The 20,029-nt window shown below is 29.6% G+C and overlaps 1 protein-coding gene across 1 annotated transcript in view; it reads left to right on the top strand.

The window, feature by feature from the left end:
• Positions 1-20,029, top strand: part of LOC107454545 (neural cadherin) — a 500,390-nt gene that overhangs the window by 81,163 nt on the left and 399,198 nt on the right. The window contains exon 3 of the mRNA XM_071180540.1: positions 18,654-18,845. Within this exon, the coding sequence (XP_071036641.1) occupies positions 18,654-18,845 (192 nt within the window). The remainder of the gene's footprint in view (positions 1-18,653; positions 18,846-20,029) is intronic.

Below are 20,029 nucleotides of genomic sequence, written 5' to 3'. Positions count from 1 at the left end.
TCAAAAAAGAATTTTCCTCGTTCTCAATTAAAATTTGCAACAATTAACGGTCAATAACCGATATTTATCTAGATTTTGCAGGGTGGCCACAATCTGGAAAAAATTAAAAAGTGGTGACAACTATTTTGAGGTTTGAGGATAATATTTTTTATAGATGGCCCTCTGCGCAATGTTGTATTAATTAGTTTAACCAATGTACCAATTACATCATATTTTCTTGTAATTAAATATTTTCTGTTATAGAAACGTGGTAGTAATAATTTGACTTATGCAACTCATAACGAAGATTCACCCCTCTAGTATGGATAAAAGAAATACGAATTCACCAACGAAATNTTCTGAAAGCTCTTATGAATGGTACAATTATGTTTAGATTTGAACCTAAATTACAATAACAAAACTGCATAGAATATTAGGCTTGTTCACACATCGCCTCGTAGTCATAACATAAGCGGAGGGATACACCGGAATTTTCTAAATTTCTTCCGGTTTAAGGACGCTTGTTATTGTTTACATTAGACCACCCATCCATTGGTTTAGCAATGAGCTTGGAATATTGAAATGAGCAACATTTTTGGTATGAATCCCATCAACCACGGCATTTCAATTGGTATACTGTTCTTGGTACACATGATTGCAGATTTTTTTATATTATTTTATTCTGTAACCTTCGTTGAACAGCCGACCCAATTTTGGGTTTACGACTACTATAGTTGAACTCAGTAGCCATGTAATTTTGACCCCGATTCAGAAGACAAGGGAACTCTTGGTTCAAGTATAGAGAGAAATTTGCCTTCTTTGAACCAACCCGCATTTGCGTTACATGGAGAGGAAAACCCGAAAACCTTCCACGGTTAGCCTCACGACAAGGGGACTGTAATCCATGATCCGTCTACCACTGAGGATATTTTACGTCAGCACTGTGGTCGGTACGAACCGGATGCGGAATTCGTAGCGACCAGCCATTGCCGGGATTTGAACCCGGTTCACCTCATTCGAAGGCGAAAGCTCTACCCCCACCATTACGGAAATATTGAGTTATAAATGAGGTATTTTTCAAAGGTATAAATGAGGTTGTTATTTAAGTACGTAGTTAGGTTGAAAAGGGTGCAAATGAATAAGTCCGATGAGCCACCACGACTCGATTACAAGGGTTGGCGAAATTAATCCCAGTGGAGCATGTGAGTGAGTCTCCTTGCCGTCGGGGATTTCCGTGGTCATCCTCATCATCTAAAACAGTGTTCCCCATGTCCGCGGATCAAATGGTACCGGGTCGCCCATTTCACTGAAACTGAATTTAAATTCCTAGGTTTATACTCCAAAATAAAAATATCTGTGTTCCATTAAGATTTTATTTATTAAAAAAAAAAGTGGCCCCGAAGTTAGTGACGTAAATTTTTTAATGTTTGTGATGTATCATTGTCTGCAATTACCCCGTCTCAGCTCAGGGTTCTCATTGATTTAACGTTCATCATAGGGTTCTCATTGAGTTAAAATGTTAAATCACTTTATATTTATTCTTTGGTGTAACTGTATTTTATTTTGAATTTTGAAGGCATGTTTAAATACAATTCAATTAAAATTAATAAATTAAAATAATATAAAATATGAACAATCAACGCCCCCCCACACCCAGTGGGCCGCGGTAAAATTATCAAACGTTGATAGGTACGCGGTAAAAAAAAGTTTGGGAAACACTGATCTAAAGCATATACTGGTTAGTTTCTCTTAAAAAGTTCACCATGAAGTCGAGTTTGCTCAAATGATTGATTCAGGATGTCCTTGTCTTCTGGTCGGGCTCAGAATCATGACATAAACGGAGTTTAACAAAGTGAGTCGGAAATATAATATGAATCGGTTATTTAAAGCCGGTTGTAAAAAAATAAATTAGTTAATAAGTAAGCTTACTTAGTTCTACATTCATTAAAAATAATACAAAGATTTGATTTCTAATCGTCAGCATGATAATAAATTTAACAGCAATTGTTTAAAAAAAATGCTGAAAAATCATTTGGTGACACGAGGCATATATCTCCAACGCCCTTTCCTTTATAACTCTCTGTTAAATTAGTAATGAACTTTCTTATGATAATATTTCTTCAAAATAAAACCAATTGAGTCGCGATGGCTCATATGATAGAGCGTTTGCCTTCCAACGAGGCGAACCGAATCCCAGTCGATACGAATTCCGCATCCGGCTTGCACCGACCACAGTGCTGACGTGAAATATCCGCAGTGGTAGACGAATCATGGGTTGGAGTCCCCTTGCAATCAGGCTAACCGTGGGAGGTTTTCGCAGTTTGCCTCTCCATGTAACACAAATGCGAGTTAACTCCATCAGAAAGTCTTCCACGAAGGCAAAATTCTCACAATACTCGATCTACGAGTTTCCTTGTCTTCTGGATTGGGGTCAAAATTACAAGGTTACGGAGTTGTAAATTAGGCTTAGTAGTCGTAACCCGAAATTGGGTCGGCTATTCAACGACGGTTTGATTTCAAATAGTCTGTACAATAGAAACAAATTTCTGAAATTTTTTAAAGTAAATACTTAAAAATTGTCTGAGGATCCTGGGTAAGTGTGCAAAATCTTATTCTTATATCATTCCTTCGTTAAATTAGTAAGAAAATTTTTCATGATTTTTCTTCAAAATAAAATTAAAATTTGATTTTAAAATATTCTGCACGATAAACACATCACTAGAAAATTTTAAAGTAAATATTGAAAAATTATTTGGTGTTCCTGGGTATGTGTCAAAAATCCACTTCTTAAATATCATTCCTTGTTCAATTGGTAGGAAAATTTCTTATCACAACATTCCCTAAAAATAATTTTAAATCGTCTGTATGATAGAAACTCATTAAATTCAAAATAAATACTTAAGAATTATTTGGTTTCCCTGAGTGCCATTTCCAAATAACCTTTCCTACATCATTCTCTATTAAATAAATATCTAACCAAGAAACTTCCAGTATTTCATGTTCATTGAAGCCAGAATAAAATGTCTTCCCGGCCAGATATTCGTTGGATCGCACAATCGTCATTTTTCGTCCGCAATATCGGCACTTATCTAAGGGTTGTAATTGATTATGGAGTCACGACCTAGACATGGAAGAATGAGAATCGGAACAAAAAAAATAAGCGGAACAAATAATAAACGATTTTTATAATGCGGGCAGAGAAATAAAAAGTTCACTTATTTACCGTTTCCCACTTCTCTTTTGAAGTGAATTTGCATTTTCTTCTTCGGCTGAATGAATCGAAACAGTGATAAAAGAAAAAAAAGAGTAAACAAAGAGAGAAAGGGAGAAGAAAAGAAAACGTAAAACAAGGAGCATCATCTGCCTCATTTTATTGAATTTGGAACTCACCCAAGACTACAACGGGACTGTCCTGCCACCTGCCGGCAGATAAAGGAGATTAAGAGCATTGACCTTCTGTTTTAACATGGGATTAGGAATTGGATAAAAATTATATTTTGCTGTTATGAAAATTCTTATTGGCTCGCTGTGTGTCTGGATTAAGCTGTGTGTCTGGATTGTTGTTCTGTGATGCTGACGAAAAATAGATATGCACTACAAAATAAATTTAAGTCTGGTACACTTATAATTTTTGTTTACACAGCCGGTTCTGAGTGGTGATTATAAAATTGAAATTATTTAAAAAAAAATCAATTTGAGTTTTAAAAAAAAGTAAGGTTTATTATAGTAAAACATTTAGTTACAGATTTAGTTAAATTTTTTTATTTGATAAAATTATACAAATTAATTTTCAAATATAATGTATATTTTGTTTAAATGAAAAATGTAAATTTAAATTTTTGAATATGAAAACTTTAATTTTAATTCATTAAAGTTAAAGGCAAGTAAAATCAATCCATAAATAATTAAATAACTCAGTTTGCAGATTTAAAGAAAGAAAATTCTGATTTTTTTTATTTAAGATTTTTAGAAAACTATTCTCAATAATTTCAATTGGCTATTAAGGAAAAATTTAGGTCGATTAACGACTTCACTAATTATTTTATCGTAAAAACGGAACCTACACAAAACCGGGCACTTCTCTGTTTCTGCGTCAATTCATGGTGCCCCAATACCCAATACGTCACAGCTACAATTTGTCGTCGGATATTTAGTCAAACACAATTCGTCGTGGGACAATTTGTCGTTGCGACAATTCTTCGTAAGTAAGCACAAAGACCATTCGTCGTAAGTATAATTCATCGCTAGCACAAATCGTCGTGTGCACTATTCGTCGCGAGCACATTTCGTCGTGGGCACAATTCTTCACAATGACTATAGGCCCAACTCGTACTAGTCACAATGCTTTATGATTACAATTCGTCGTCATGGTGACAATTCTTCGTCAGCCAGGCTACGTAGTGGCCAGAAAAGAAATCAGAATAAAATTTTTCTAAAAAAATAGGGACATTTTTACCAGACTACTTTTTAATGAAATTAAGCGGTGAGCTAAAAATAATATACTTATCTCTACTTAAATGTAGTGTAAGCAAAATTTTATCGAAAAAAAATTATAAAATATACTATCTTTAATTTCTTACTTTGTTTAGAACGGAAAGTATTAACAGTTTCCGGTATAATTTTACAAATACTGAACAACTCATAATAGTTTCAAATCAATTCATGGAAAATTTTTAAAGTAGTAATACGTTAAAAAAATAACCAGTATCAATTAGATGACATTCCCTTTTATTAATATATAATTAAAATTTGTAATTATATAACTTGATTAAGAAAGATTTCAGTTATTCGAATTGTTTTAAATTGGGGGTTCAATAATCTTGAAATGAAAACACAGTGAATATGCCACATAACATTTTTGCGCAAAAGTAATTTTAATCGATGGTTCCTTAATTTAACATTTAAAAATTCTATAATATGATTACTGTATTGTTGATTGAAATAAATAAATTTTAAAACCGCATGAAAGATGCGAATTGTGTAGCTACAAAATTTGTTGCTCCATTTGTTGAAAACAAATGGAGCAAAAAATTTTGCGTCATATATAGGCGTATGACGCTTAAATTCATCACCATAAAATTTCATAATATAACATTATTAATTGATTTTTTTTCCAATAGAATGACTGTAATTCCGAAAAGATTTAACCAATGAATCCTGTACGTAAGGCTGATATGCATGAACCTTATATATAATTTTTAGACAGTCCCCTAATTGGAACTATTGAAATTTGCCATTTCAACTAGTACTGATAACAACACATTACTGACCAGTGACGAATTAACTCGTCATTGCACTTGTACTTGAAACTTGCATTGCACTTACATTGCAGGTGGATAAAGAATATTCCAAAGTTTCATTTCAATTTATTCAATATAAATAAAATTTATTGGAATGTATTTATAATGTTTTATTTTACTTCCATATTCAATTGCAAAATAATAGACGGTAGCTTGGTTTTTGTGTAAAATTGCCAGTGAGCTGAGTGTTAAATAAAGTAAAAATATGTTGAATCTGAAATTGAAATGTTTTAATTCTTTTTAAAATTAATATTTTTTTAAATTAATTTTATTAATATTCTGGTTTGTCCCGCAATGGATTGATCGTAAAGATATGGTTACCATTTGAACACTGGCATCACTGGCTGCGGTCAGCGAGCGGGTGGGTGACCACTTTGATCAGCCTGCGTATTAGGATCCTTTTATTATACGATGAAATACGCCTTTGTTAGATAATTGTAGCAATGAAAAGGATGTTCCTACGGAAAAATTAATCCCAAAATTATTTTCTTTTTGGCAGAAATCTTTGTTTTGTCATAATTAGGACTGGGCTATAAATCGGTATATCGCGACATATCGATTTAACGCCTATATCGGCAAACCGATACAGCAACTTTCATTCCAAGCGATGCATCAGAAATCTGATTTAAGCCGTCGAGTGAAGAAGACGATATAACGATATAGCGATACACGCAAGGACTTTCTCTTACGTTCCGATGCCAACTCGCGCTGTGGAAGACGATATTGTTTCGTTATGTTGAGACGGCCTTGACTGATGAGCGGTAGAATCAGAATCACTTTTGAGACCTTATATCGTTATATCACATGTTCGTTTTCGCACCTTCGCGATTTGAAATCGTTTCTTGTAGATTATTTTCAATGGGATTAACTTCGTGATCGCCGTCGTAACCTTGTTCTGAACGCAATCTATTATTGAAAAGAATTTATAAAGAAAAGTTTCTTCATTAATTAGGTAAGTTTTTTATTTATTTTCTGACAAAACTTTTTTTATATTTTTAAATGTGAAAATTATCGGAAATCTAATTTAAGGCACCCATAAGGAATTAAATTACAAAGTAAATAAATTTGTTAGGTTATTTTTTTACTTTCTTTTAATTTATTAAAAACCTTTCGGATAAAACTTCTAATAATTTAATGGGCTTCTATTACTGATTTTAAATTTATAAATCTTGAGTTGTTTTTATTTTTAGAAATAAAGTTAAAACAAAACTTATTTTTTGGACATAAGTCAATAAACTTTATTTGTTCAAAAGAATTTGAAAAGTTTGCGAATTTTATTCATTTTTTTTTTTTTTTTTTTATCAATTACTACTTCGTTTTATTAGAGAGTAAAATCATTATTTTTTTTTAATTTTCGTTTTATATTATTAGTTAATTAGCTAAATATATTACCGAATATCACAATTCTTTTGTTTTTATTTTTAAGAATTTAATTAAGAAACTTTGCCTTACTTTGTTTTTCGTTCATAATTCGGTCATTATTTAATTTAATTTAATTATTTATATGAAATAATAATAAAAATAGTGTTTAAGAAGCATTTTTTTTCTAAAATTTATTTAGCTCTTTGTTTTAAGCATACAAATAATTTTTTAACGAACTTATTTTTTAAATTTTGTTCCTATGCTGTTAGGTAAATATATTGATAAATTTCACTTTTATTTATTTTTTTATTTTTAAACTAAGAAATCTTTTGTTATTTGCGTGATCATTTTTAGAAAATATAACAAAACTTGTGTTTACTTCTTCATTAAGAATTTGAACATTACGATCGAACTTAATAATTCTGTAATTATTTACGCATAATAGTACAAGCAAATATTGATTTGTTAAAAAAAGTTTTTTTTTTTAAAAAAAAAAAATATTTTTAACACTTTGTTTTAAGTGTATAATGAATTTCTTAACAAACTTTTTTTTTAATTTTTTAAATTTTCTTTCAATAATTTCAGCTAGATATCTTTATAAAATTCCCTTTTTATTTTTAAACTGAGAAATCTTTCAGAGAACGAAAATTTTAAGAAATTATTACAAATCTTATGTTTACTTTTTAGTTTAAAATTCGAACATTTTTAATTTTAAACTTCGGCTTTTAGTCAATCTAACTTTTATTTTAATTAAAATATATTTTGAAATTTTAAAATCAGCTTTTGTTTAATAACAATATTTTTTTTCATTAAGGGTGTTTTAGGGGTTAACTTAAATTAAGACTGCTTATACCTTATAAACGATAAAGAAGTGCAAATATTTCATTCTGTATCTACACACATTTTTTCAATAAATATTTTAAGTAAGATTTGTACATCTTAGTCAATTTATTTAATATCTTTCTTTAGCAAAACATATATATTTTCAAATTTATAAATTGATTTAAATCAATATGCGTATGAAGTCTTGATAGAAATCTGACTTTCTGTGCCTTAAAGTAAATGAAATTCAAAAATACTATATCGCGATACATCGCTATATCGCGATGCAAAACTGACGATATATCACGATATATAATTTCTAATATCGCCCAGTCCTAGTCATAATAACTGATACCTGAAAAACTCCTCCACTCTCCTTTGTACGTCTCCCCCTTTTTTGTTAGAGAATTGGGGGTGAAATGAGGGGGAGATATGAATTTCTTCAGGCATGTGAAGCATTGCTTACGATAAATTTTTTCCACTTGAATTGAATGAAACCAATCTCTAAATGATTGGACTAATAATTTATAAATTATACGGGTTTTTTCTACGAAAGGTTCGAATTTTGTATTTGTATCTATTTACACATCAGAGATTGCTATCTAAGCAAGTGAGGCATTGTTCAAATTACAACTGCTAGAAATATAGGGTTTTTTCTCCCACATGAATAGGATCTTATTTTCGTGCATTCACCAAAAACAATCCTCTAGCGGAAAGAATCGATTCTACGTTGATTTTACTTTTATACTTACCATAGAATGCGTCATAGAATTTTAAGAAAAGTTTTTCTTCTCTTTGCTCTTGAGTTTATTAAAACAATTAAAAATCAAATAGAAAGATTATTATAAATTAACCTCATTAAATCACTAGTTTGTCTAACCAGTAAAAATCGAAGCAGTTCGTACCTTAATTCGTGAAATTAGAGTTATCTAATTTTGTTTTAGAAAATACAAATGGAGTGATAAAATTGCCATTCTTATAAAAGCAGTCGACATCAAATGTTTTTCGTCTCCTTAAGTATTTTCGTATTTTCAAAATAATAAGCATAAAACATTTTTTCTGTTTGGAAAGCGCAACAACGTTCACGTTAACTACTTTTTTAAATTGTTATATTTTTAAAAAAAATTGGCACGGTCACCTAAGCAAATTAGTTATGTATTACTTTGTGTTACTGTGATTATTCTGTTGAAGTCTGTTTCACATCAGTTGCCTGTCTTCCGAGCACAAGGCCAGTATTTTCTCTGCCAAAACGATTGAGTAGAGAGATATAACAGCTCGGCGAAGAAAAGACCACTTCGTTGGGTAGTTACTGTAATAAAATTGTCTCATTGTTTTACACTCTTTAACTCTTTCAAGGGAGGGGGGAAACGACGTTTTGTAAACTAAAAATACCGCTAACTTATTCAAAGGTAAAAAGAACGACTTTTGAAAAGTAAAAATACTGCTAACTTATTCAAAGGTAAAAAAAAAACTAATCTTTTTGTAAAGTAAAAATACAAAGGGAAAAAAACTATAATTTGTAAAGTAAAGTTTTTTTGGCAAGTGCTGGTAGCCTCTGTTGCGCACGTTTTTTCTCACTCCTTGAGTATTTTGATTTTACCCATTGTTTTAAATCTAATTTCATTTATAATTATTAAAAATATGAAAATATCAATCTAATGTTTTAGTAAGCAGGCTTTCTATACATAAATATTGCTTCAAACAGTGTCTTCGTCAAAAATTTTGTGTAAAGCATGTACAGAACCAATTCTGGAAGACTCGGATGGATTAACATGCAAAGGTGAATGCAATTCTGTTTTTCATTTTCATTGTGGTGGTTTCACTGAAAGAGCTTTTAGAAGACTTACTGTTGATTAAAAACCAAAGTGGACCTGCGTACAATGTTCAAAACCACAGGAAAACCCAACGAAAATAAAAAGTGCAACTAGCCCAGGCATTCTCGAGGATATATTACAGCAAAATAAAGACCTAATAGAGTTAATAACTAACAAATTCAGTGATTTAACCCGTTCAATTTAATTCAACAGTGAAGTAATTCAAGAGTTGAAAAATTCTATCACAGAGCTACAAAATGTAAACAAAGCTTTACAAGCAAAAAATGATCAGCTAACTAGAGAAAGCGCAGAAATAAAGAAGGAACTGAATGAACTAAAAGAAGCAGTTATTGAACTCAAGCAATATTCCCGAAGATCCAACTTTGAAATAAGTAACTTACCCGAATGTGAAAATGAAGACATACAACAAGTAATATCCCAGATTGATAATGTTGCGAATACTAATATATCCGAAAATCTGATCACCGCTCACAGAGTCCCCAGCTTTAATAAAGATAAACCTAAACCCATCATCGTTCAAGTTAAATCCAAATCTGTACGTGATGAGCTCTTAAAGAAACTGAGAAATCGTAAACTTTCAACCTGCGAAGTCAACTCCAGATTCACTGAAATGCCTGTTTACTTCAATGAACATTTGACTCCCGAACTGAAGCATCTATTTTATCTTTCACGTAAGGCTAAATCTGAAAAGGGATTCAAGTTTTGTTGGGTTCGTGATGGTAAAATATTCCTGAGAAAAGATGAATCGTCCAAAATAATACGTGTGAAATCATCTCAAGACCTTAATATTTCATCCAACTGAAGAAACATTTTTATCTGTGCCGGACTGCCCAAAAATTCGAAAATTTGGACCATTTAAATTTTTTTATTACCTCAATCTGTAAGTTAAACATTAATATTTTACATATAAATATTAGAAGTTTAAGAGCCAACTTTGATAATTTTATTTCACATATTTCTAGCATGATTGAAAATATAAGTGTCATAATTATGTCGGAAATTTGGATTTACCAAAATGAAACTTATTTTTACTCAATAGATGGTTATAATTCATTCTTTAATTGCAGAAATAATAATCGCTCTGGAGGTGTTTGTGTTTTTATTAAAAGATGTCTTGATATTTCAGAATTAGCTATACATTTTGTTTCCGCAGAATCTATATTACTTTATTGCAAATCTTTAGATTTATTATTTCTATCTTTATATAGATCTCATGATTTTAGTGTTGATTTTTTTAATACTGAACTTAAAGTTATAATCTCTAAGCTTAAATATCCTAATATAATACTGATGGGTGATATAAATATTGATATTCTAAGTGATGATTTTATTACTCATGAATATATTAATTTATTATGCCAATTTGGATTTCAAAATTACATGGACAAACCAACTAGAGTAAATTCCTCGTCAACTTGCATTGATCATGCCTTCGTAAAAACAAATAAATTTTCAGTCAAATCCGGAATATTCATAAAGGACATAAGCGATCTCTATTCAACCTTTTGCAGTGTTTATAACGATGAGGTAAGTAAAATTAAGGAAACTGAAAATAAAATTTCAATCAACTATAATAAACTCTATAATTATCTGTCAAATTACAAATTTACTTACAATCCTCAAGATTCTCTTGATCAACAATCTCAAAGTTTTGTTTTCAAACTTAATAATTTAAAAAATAATTTTAAATATACGCATAAATTAAACAAAAGAGCCAAAAATAACTGGATGAATAGTGATATCTTGATTTTAATTCGAAGAAAGGAAAAACTATTCAAAAAAGCTAGAAAATATCCATGGGATATTATTTACAAAGCAGCATACAACACTATAGTTTCTGAGCTTAAGAACTTAATTAAAACAGCAAAATCAGAATATTTCAAAATCAAATTTTTAAGCTGTGATTCAAGTAAACAAAAATGGGATCTTGTAAATAGTATTATTGGCAATCAGAGCAAATCACCTACTTTACCTGATATTTTAAACGACTATGAATCTTCTGATCAATTCAATAAATCATATTCAAATGCTAACAGTACCTCAAACCCAAATTCAAACAGTTTTCAAATATATATTTCACCAAGTTTAACCTCGTTTGTTTTCCTAGAATTGAATGATTGTGATGTACTTTCCTTAATAAATTCTCTTTCTAATAAAAACTCCTTTGACTATGATGGTATTAATGTAAAATTAATTAAACTAGTATTTGCTCTCAATAATATACATTTTATAACTAATTTCATCAATACCTCAATCAAGTCATCCATTTTTCCAACTTCTATAAAAAGAGCAACCATAACTCCTATTTTTAAAACCGGCGATAAAAATTGCCTATCAAACTATAGACCAATTTCAATATTACCTGTTTTTTCCAAAATGATTGAAAAAGCTCTAGCTGATAAAATGTACAATTATTTAAAACATACAAATTTTTTCTCTGTTAATCAACATGGATTTATTAAAGGCAAAAGTACAGAAAAAGCTCTTTTGGAATTTTCAAAATTTATTCATAATAGTATTGCTGAAAATAAGATAACAGTAGCTATATTTCTTGATATATCAAAAGCTTTCGATAATGTCAATCACAATCTTTTAATTAAAAAATTAGAATTTGCTGGTTTCAGAGGAATTATGTTAAATTGGTTTGTTTCATATCTTTCAAACAGAGAACATAGAGTTAAAATCCGAAGTAATTTTAGTAATTATATTTTTTCAAACCGTGGTGTTCCTCAAGGATCTATTCTAGGACCCTTATTGTTTATTATATTCATCAATGACTTTTGTCAACTCAAACTTTTTGGTAAGATAATAACGTATGCTGATGATTCCGTAATTTTGTATTCTTGCACTGATTTAAATCAACTAATTTTTCAAATTCAATCTGATTTACGCATAATTTCAAAATGGTTTACAATAAATGACTTAAATTTAAATCTAAATAAAACTAAATATATTTATTTCAGTTTAAGAAAATCAGAATTTAACTTAAATTTAAAATTTCACTCTCTCTCCTGCAAAAGTACTAATGAAAATTGTCAATGCTATATTCTACAATCTGTAAATAATATCAAATATTTAGGACTATATATCGATTCTAATTTGAAATGGAAAACACATATTAACAATTTAGTTAAAAAATTGCGTTTTGTTTAGTTAAATTTTATCATCTTAGGAATAAAATTCATTTTAATTTTGTGAAAGCACTCTATTACTCCTCGTTTTATTCTTTAATTAATTATGGTGAAATAATATATGGCGGTGAATATAAAACTAATTTACTTCCTTTAAACTCAGTTCAGAATAAATGCTTCAAGATTATTAATTCTCTAAATATAAATAATTCAAGTATAATTACTACCAATATATATATACAAGAATTAACCTATTACCATTTCGCCATAATGTATTTTTTCGTATTTTACTTTATTTACACAAGAATAAATTAGTATGCAAATTAAAAACTAATGTGTCTGAAAGGAGACCAACTGAAATATATGAGATTCCTCACTTTATAAAAGAAATTTCACGAAAACAGTGTTTTTACTTAGTACCTTAATTATATAATAAATAACCATTCCAGTTGCAAAACATCCAAATATATTCTTCTTTTAAGCGCGCTTTATTTCAATTTATGATGAACATTGACGATTTAGATCTCTATTTTTCACTTTAAAGGAAGCATTTGATTTTTTCCAGTCTTGTGCCAATCCAAATGAATTTCTTATGTTACCTTTGTTTTTTTTTAATATAGTTTCATGTATTTTTTTCTATAATTACAATGTTCAACAATATATGATGTCTTATGATGAGTAAAATAATTTATAATTGTAATATCCCCCCCCCCTTTTTTATTTTAAATTTCTAATTTAAATTTATAGTATTACTTTTCTTCGTCGCCTGGACAGGATTTTCCTCTTGACGACGAATATATATTCTATATTCTTTGTATTTATGTGTTTGTTTTTGTTCCCAATACAGTTATATTAGTTTGTTTAAAAAAAAAAATCCGGCTAACTTATTCAAAGGTAAAAAAACGACTTTTTGTAGTACTGTAAAAATACCGCTAATTTATACAATGGGGAAAAAAACGATTGTTTTAAAGTAAAAATACCACTAATTGATTCAAAGTTTAAAAAAAACGACTTTTTGTAGAGTAAAAATACTTCTAAAAGATAAGGAGAATGTAGTTTTCAAATCGTTCGCATTTTGACTTTTAGAATTGACAAATGACTATTCCGAACACTATTTCCGAAAATTCAAATTTGCTTGCGACTTCAACGCTATCAGGCAAAGATTATTATTGCAAAAATTGAGTTTAATCTAACATATATTTGGCAAATATTAAATTCAATAAAGTTAGGAACAACAGCTTTATGTTGCTTAAATTTAATTCGAATTTTATACAATCATACTTTGGCTTTGCCCAAATAGAGAAAAAAATGTACTCATCCTAAGCCCAATAAAGAAATCAGAAACAAGAGATGAGCTTGCAGATGATAATATTAAAATAATATCTTTTCCGGAAGAAATTAATAGGACTGTAATTCGTGATTTGCGCATATTTAAAGCTTCTTCAAAAGAATTTCATTATCCTAATATCACAGATTTTGCAGACAAATAAATCAATAAACTGAAACAAGAATAAAATATTAGCTTCGTTTTTCGGTATCAAATTTTTTAAAAAAAATGTAACTATTATTTATTTTTCATAAATGGAAATAGAAAATTATTTTCTTTTTCTTTCTATTTAGAAACTGTTCTCCATTATTTTGTCTGCTAACAATTTTATCTCCATATTTTGTTCTGCAGCGCCCTCTGCAGTGCTGGAGGATTTCTGCTACCGCGGAAATGTCTATTGTTAAGGTTATTGCGAGTCAGTTGCGATTCCTATTTTAAAATAATTTTAAATCTATATTTAATAATTGTTCCAATCAGTTTTATAATCCAAGTTAAACAACCGATTTATTTTAGACCAATTTTTAAATCCGTACAGTGATTATAAACCCTATCTAGAGACAAGAGGATTGCTGGATTAACCATTCGCATTTTCAACTAATCCTCATTTGTAATACGTGGCTTGACAAATCACAAAAACTCTCATGGCTAACCAAACGAGAAAGGGACATTAACGCATGATCTACCACTGGAGATGTTATATCTTAGCCTTACTGTCTGTATGCAGTACACAGTACCCTGTGGCAGAATTTTTTCTAGCTATCTGCGAGAAAACTGTCTAGCACTAAAATCTTTCAGCAAGATACAAACATATATGTTACTAATTTAATTAATAACTACTAATAAACTATTATTAATTACTAATTTAATTTTATAAATAATTAACAAAAGCGCTGTGTCTACAAAAGAAAAACGCACAAATTATTTCTTTCCCCATTTTGTAAATAATCATCAGAATAAAAAAAATAATTAAAAATCTTGAAATCCATTGTCGAAAAAAAAAAAAAAGATCGTCGACGAAATCACGCGAATTGGACTCTACAAAAAGGGGTCACTCAAATGCATAATAAATAATTGTAATATCGCATAAAAAATATCGAATGTTAAAACTTTTGAGAAATCAATAGCAATAACTGCCAAAAATTCCATAGAATCATTGCCTTAAAAAGTAAATACTCAATGCACGATTCGAATTTTCCATATTGTTTGAATTATATTGAGAAATTTAAAAACCACGTGAAAATCAATATACAAAACTGCCAAAAATACAATCGAAACATTACATCGATTTACGAAAAGCAAATTTGCTTTTCCATCTTACACTAACTGGTTTTAAGCCACTGAAAGTTTTTCCGCAACTTTTTAATCGGTATTAACACAAAATAGTTTTAGCCACTGGAAATTTCCCTGCACATTTGCTTTTCGATCTTACAACAACTGGTTGTAACCCAATTGAAATTTTCCAGATCCTTTGATTTTCCTTCTTACATATACAGGCTATTAGCCAACAGAAGGTTTCCTGCGTCTTTTTTTTTCCGTCTTACACTAGCTGGTTGTAAGCCATTGAAATTTTTTTTTTGTCTATGTTTTTCCTTACACCAACTAGTTATAGCAGGGGTCTGTCCAGGCATTTTGTGAAAGGTCCGGTTTTCGTGAAATTGTGAAAAATTTACTCACATTCTTTCAANAGGTTCCGCTTTTGTGAATTTGTGCAAATAGGGTCCGTTATTGCAAAAAACTTTTTCAAGGAGTTTTTAAATTATAAATAAATACAAGATTTATGCTCGGCACTGTAAAATTATAATAACAGAAATTAAAGTTTCAAAAATAAACAGCAATTGCTGCTTCTAAATTAGAGGTGCAACACAAATATTTGATATTTAGCCTATATTGCTGAACACAGAATATGAATTTCGGACGAATAATGGAAGAATCGTCTGCCGAAGACACAACTTAATTCGTTTACATCCATCTTTCTTGGTTTCTGTCCTGGGAAGGGTTTATTCGATTAACAAAACAATAATGAAGATAAACAAATTTGTGAAGGGTCCGATTAAAAGAAAATTTATTTTGTGAAGGGTTCGTTTTTAAGTTAAAATATTTTGTGAAGGGTCCGTTAACGGACCCAAATTTCTTCTAAACAGACCCCTGTATAGGCATATGAAAGTTTCAAGTGGTTCATCATATCATGTTTCTTAAATAAAACAAAAGGAAACACGTTATTTCACATGAAAATGCTAATCGATTAAAATATTAGGTAAATTTTTTTACTATTATTTCCATCTTTTTTAATACATATCCTTTTGTTTTCCATTTTTTTTCACAACTTTTAATGTAATAAGTTTGAATAATTATAATTTTAATTTCAGATATAGCGAGTTAAAATTAGTTTAATACTCCTTTGTAAGAGTATTATACATAAATTTTATAAATTGAATAAAACTTTATTGTTTTCTTATAATTAAATGTTAAAAGTTTTTAATCACAAACACATTTCATCAAATTACAAATTTTTTTCCCTCTCCAACACACAGAAAATTTTTTCACTTTTTATTTCCACAAATAAAATTCTTCTGAAAGCGTTAAAATCTTAAGTGTCATTTATATTACGAGCTCTCTGTCTTAGTCGCTGTCCGCTAAAAACAATAATCATGCGACTGAAATTGCAAACATTCTTTTCCGACATGATGGAGTGTTCTAGGGATGAATTAAACCAGTGTTACCCAAAAAATTCATTTCGCGGAATAATAATTTCCTTCCTTTGTAAAAATTTTGGATGCAAAATTTAAAGTAGAGTGGTATCTTTGGATAAGAAAGAGATGTGATATTTTTAAAAAAAAAAACTTCTAAAGATTTTTTTTCATTGGCATAATTATGCAAATATAAAAATATTGTTTTGAGGCATTTAATTATACGTGACAGCTATAAATTTCATTCGAAATATTAAAATAATAGTCATGTAAATAAATTAAAATGACTAGAAAACTGCTTTTTACATTTCGAGATGGGACAGATTACTGGTAAAGTAGCAAACATACAAATATTGGTGTGGATTGATGTTCTTTCCTCGTGAAGGCCAACTTAAAATTTAAATTGAAAAATCATAAGACAAATAAGTGACTGATGTGTGTTTATGTGATTTGAAATATACATTTTAATTGTTTTTAAAACATATCATAAGGACGAATAGTAACTTGGGTTACGATTTCTGAAATATGCTAAAAACAGCTAAAAATATACAAACTTTATTTCAGCTAGTTTTGATTACCTCCTTAATTATATATACTGCTAAGATGCGTAAGCCACAAATACTTTCTTTCCAGCTCTAGCAAAAAATATGATATATTAAGTATGAAAAATATGATATATTAAGATAGTATACAGTTTAGTTTCACATTCACTTTTTATAATTTAAATTATTACAAATATTTATAGGCTTAAATGGATATAACACTACAGTCGAACTCGTTTATAACGAGCACAAAGGGACCGTAACATGTACTTGTTAAATCCGAGTGCTCGTAATAAACGGGTCCTTAAGACAGGCGTGCAACCCGAAGAGGGGGGGGTCTTGGGAGGTCANTTTTTATAATTTAAATTATTACAAATATTTATAGGCTTAAAAGGATATAACACTATTCTCAATATTTAAAAAATTTAAACTTAATTTGAATTTTACCATTATTTTATTGCAGTGAATCCCAAAATTAAGTTCACGAATGCATTTCTTAAATAATCTACTGTAAAAAAAATAATTCCAATGATGAGTTTTAATCCATATCAAATTTTTAATTATTTTCCGGATTTTTGTCCCACTGTGCTCTTATAGAGCCTTTTATTGAAGGGACGTGTATTTAAAAGTCTTAAGATAGCTATAATTTTAAAATTAACAAACAAATATAATTTGTTATTTAGGTACTTAAAGCATATTACGGCATTTGTTTATCTAACATTATACCTTGCGAAATTAAAAATAAAAAAAGAGGCTAGTTTTGTAACTGAAGCCTAGTACGTGTTTTCAATTGAGTACTGGCACTCTCATACCACCACTAAGACCTCCCATATCCACACATGTGACCTATGACGTCACCACCAGCTAATCTTTATCAGCAAAATGACGTATTAAAGTTGAGCTAAAGTTTCTCTACATAAGTTAGAATGTTAATTAACGATAAGTTAATTAAATACAGTGCCGTATCGTACACCGAGTTTGTTGAAATATAATTCGTTCCAGCTTATTTATTTTATTTAACTTAGATTTAATATTTGTTCATGTATTTCATTGTAACCGCGATATATTTTTGTTTTGTGCACCTGGCAACTTCGATGCATTATTAGTTTGTTTATTTTCCACGTGGCTTCGTGCCTGTCTTTGTGTTAAATCTCTTTGTAAATATATAGTACAAGGAACTGAAATCTTTGTGAAAGAATTTAGAATGTGTCACTTAAGAGAATTGATACTTGATGGGCTTGGCTTACTCGAAATAGAACGGAAAGAACAGTTCCTAACGTAAACAAATGCCATGTTTCGACAACCAATCAGGATCGAAATGCCCACACTACGTCACTTGCAGGTATCCCATTGTCCTAAATATGTACTGCATGACATTTTGTGTGTTTCTCTTGAATCATTTTATAAGCCTACCTTTACGAAATATTTTTCTTTATAAGCAAACAAAGGACTGCAGCTTTTTAAAGACTATCTCACGACTCGTACTTTTACGTAATATTTTATAAAAAATTTAGAACAGAATAATACGGCTTTTAGGCTTAATTTAAATGTGTACTACGCTCTATTCCCTGAGCCATTACGGCTCGGGAGACCAGTTTGTTGCAAAAAATAATATAAATAAATAAAAGGATTGTTAGATTAAAAATGATTTTGTCTCGATCGTTTCAGATCCAGAGAGGCAGCGAGTGATAATACACCTGAAGGATGTGAACGACGAGCCACCCTATTTCATCAACAGACCCCTTCCCATGCAAGCCGTCGTTCAACTGAATGCTCCACCGGGAACACCAGTTTTCAAACTCCAGGCAAGAGATCCGGACACAGACCATAACATTCATTACTTTCTTGTTAGAGACAGAAGTAAGTATGTTCTTTTATTATTTTTTTTATTCAGACGATGTAGGAGTGATATCAATTAAATAAATCATCTTCTACTTTAAAAGCGTAGTCCTTGATATTGGTTAAATCAAAATTCTGGATACGAAGGTGATCTCAAGCAAAATAATTTACAGATTTTTATTTTTTTAAATATTATGTCTTCACAAACAATTTAATTTTAAATTATAAAATCTGAAATTTAAGCAAAATCAGTAGTATTGTTTTCGAGAAATGAAAAAAGTAAAAAAAGTTGAATTTCTAAATTTTTGTTTCACAGAAACTATTCTAACGATAATTTTTAACATCAGGAAAATGCTTTTTTTTGTTGTTGTTTCGAAGTAGCAAAAATTTTAATTTTTGTTTTACAGTAGCTATTCAAACAAAAATTTTTAACATCAAGAAAAGGCATGTTTTTTTTTTGTTTCTAAGAAGCAAGAATTTTAGTTTTTGTTTTACAGACACTAGTCAAATGATAATTTTTAACATCTATAAAATGGGTGTTTTTGTGTTGTTGTTTCAAAATAGAAAAAAAAAGGTATGTTGACTTGGTCAATTCGCTAAATGTTAAGTCCGGTTTAGCGCTCTGTTTTTATTTACACAATCAATACACACAACTACATTATTTTTGTAATTAACTGCTACTTCTTTATTACAAGTGTTGTGAGCTACAGCTACAAGTATTTTATTTTTTAAAACTGTAGCGACTGTGTACTATGTACTTTTTAAATGCAGCCACTTCGTGGAGAATAGCTTTGTTTGATAACTTAATTTGTTTAATAACCCATTTCCTGAACGGTTTTAAATTAAAGAAATCAACTTATTTAAATATGAAGAATTATTAAGAAATATTTATTTATGTTTACATGAGCCAGTTTGTTATCCTAAACCATGTCTTATGAATTTTTTCTTTTAATCTTTAACTTTTTATTCCTTTTTCAACAGCGAATATTCAATTCGAAGAATGCCAGGAAATTATCAAATATTTGCGATTTTGCTTAGCGTTTAATGATTTCTTATTTCCTCTAAGAACTAAAGTATATCGAAAATTTACAGAGAAAATCTGTTCCATTGAAATAACATTAATGTTTCATGAGCGTACATTCGCACTTGAAAGTGTGATATATATATATATATATATATATGGGGACGGCATGAGTGGTCGTCTT

The sequence above is a fragment of the Parasteatoda tepidariorum genome, chromosome 4, assembly GCF_043381705.1.
Source record: "Parasteatoda tepidariorum isolate YZ-2023 chromosome 4, CAS_Ptep_4.0, whole genome shotgun sequence".
In the NCBI taxonomy this organism is placed as follows: Eukaryota; Metazoa; Arthropoda; class Arachnida; order Araneae; family Theridiidae; genus Parasteatoda; species Parasteatoda tepidariorum.
The sequence above is the reverse complement of the archived record's forward strand: the minus strand, read 5'-3'. Positions and strand labels throughout refer to the sequence as shown.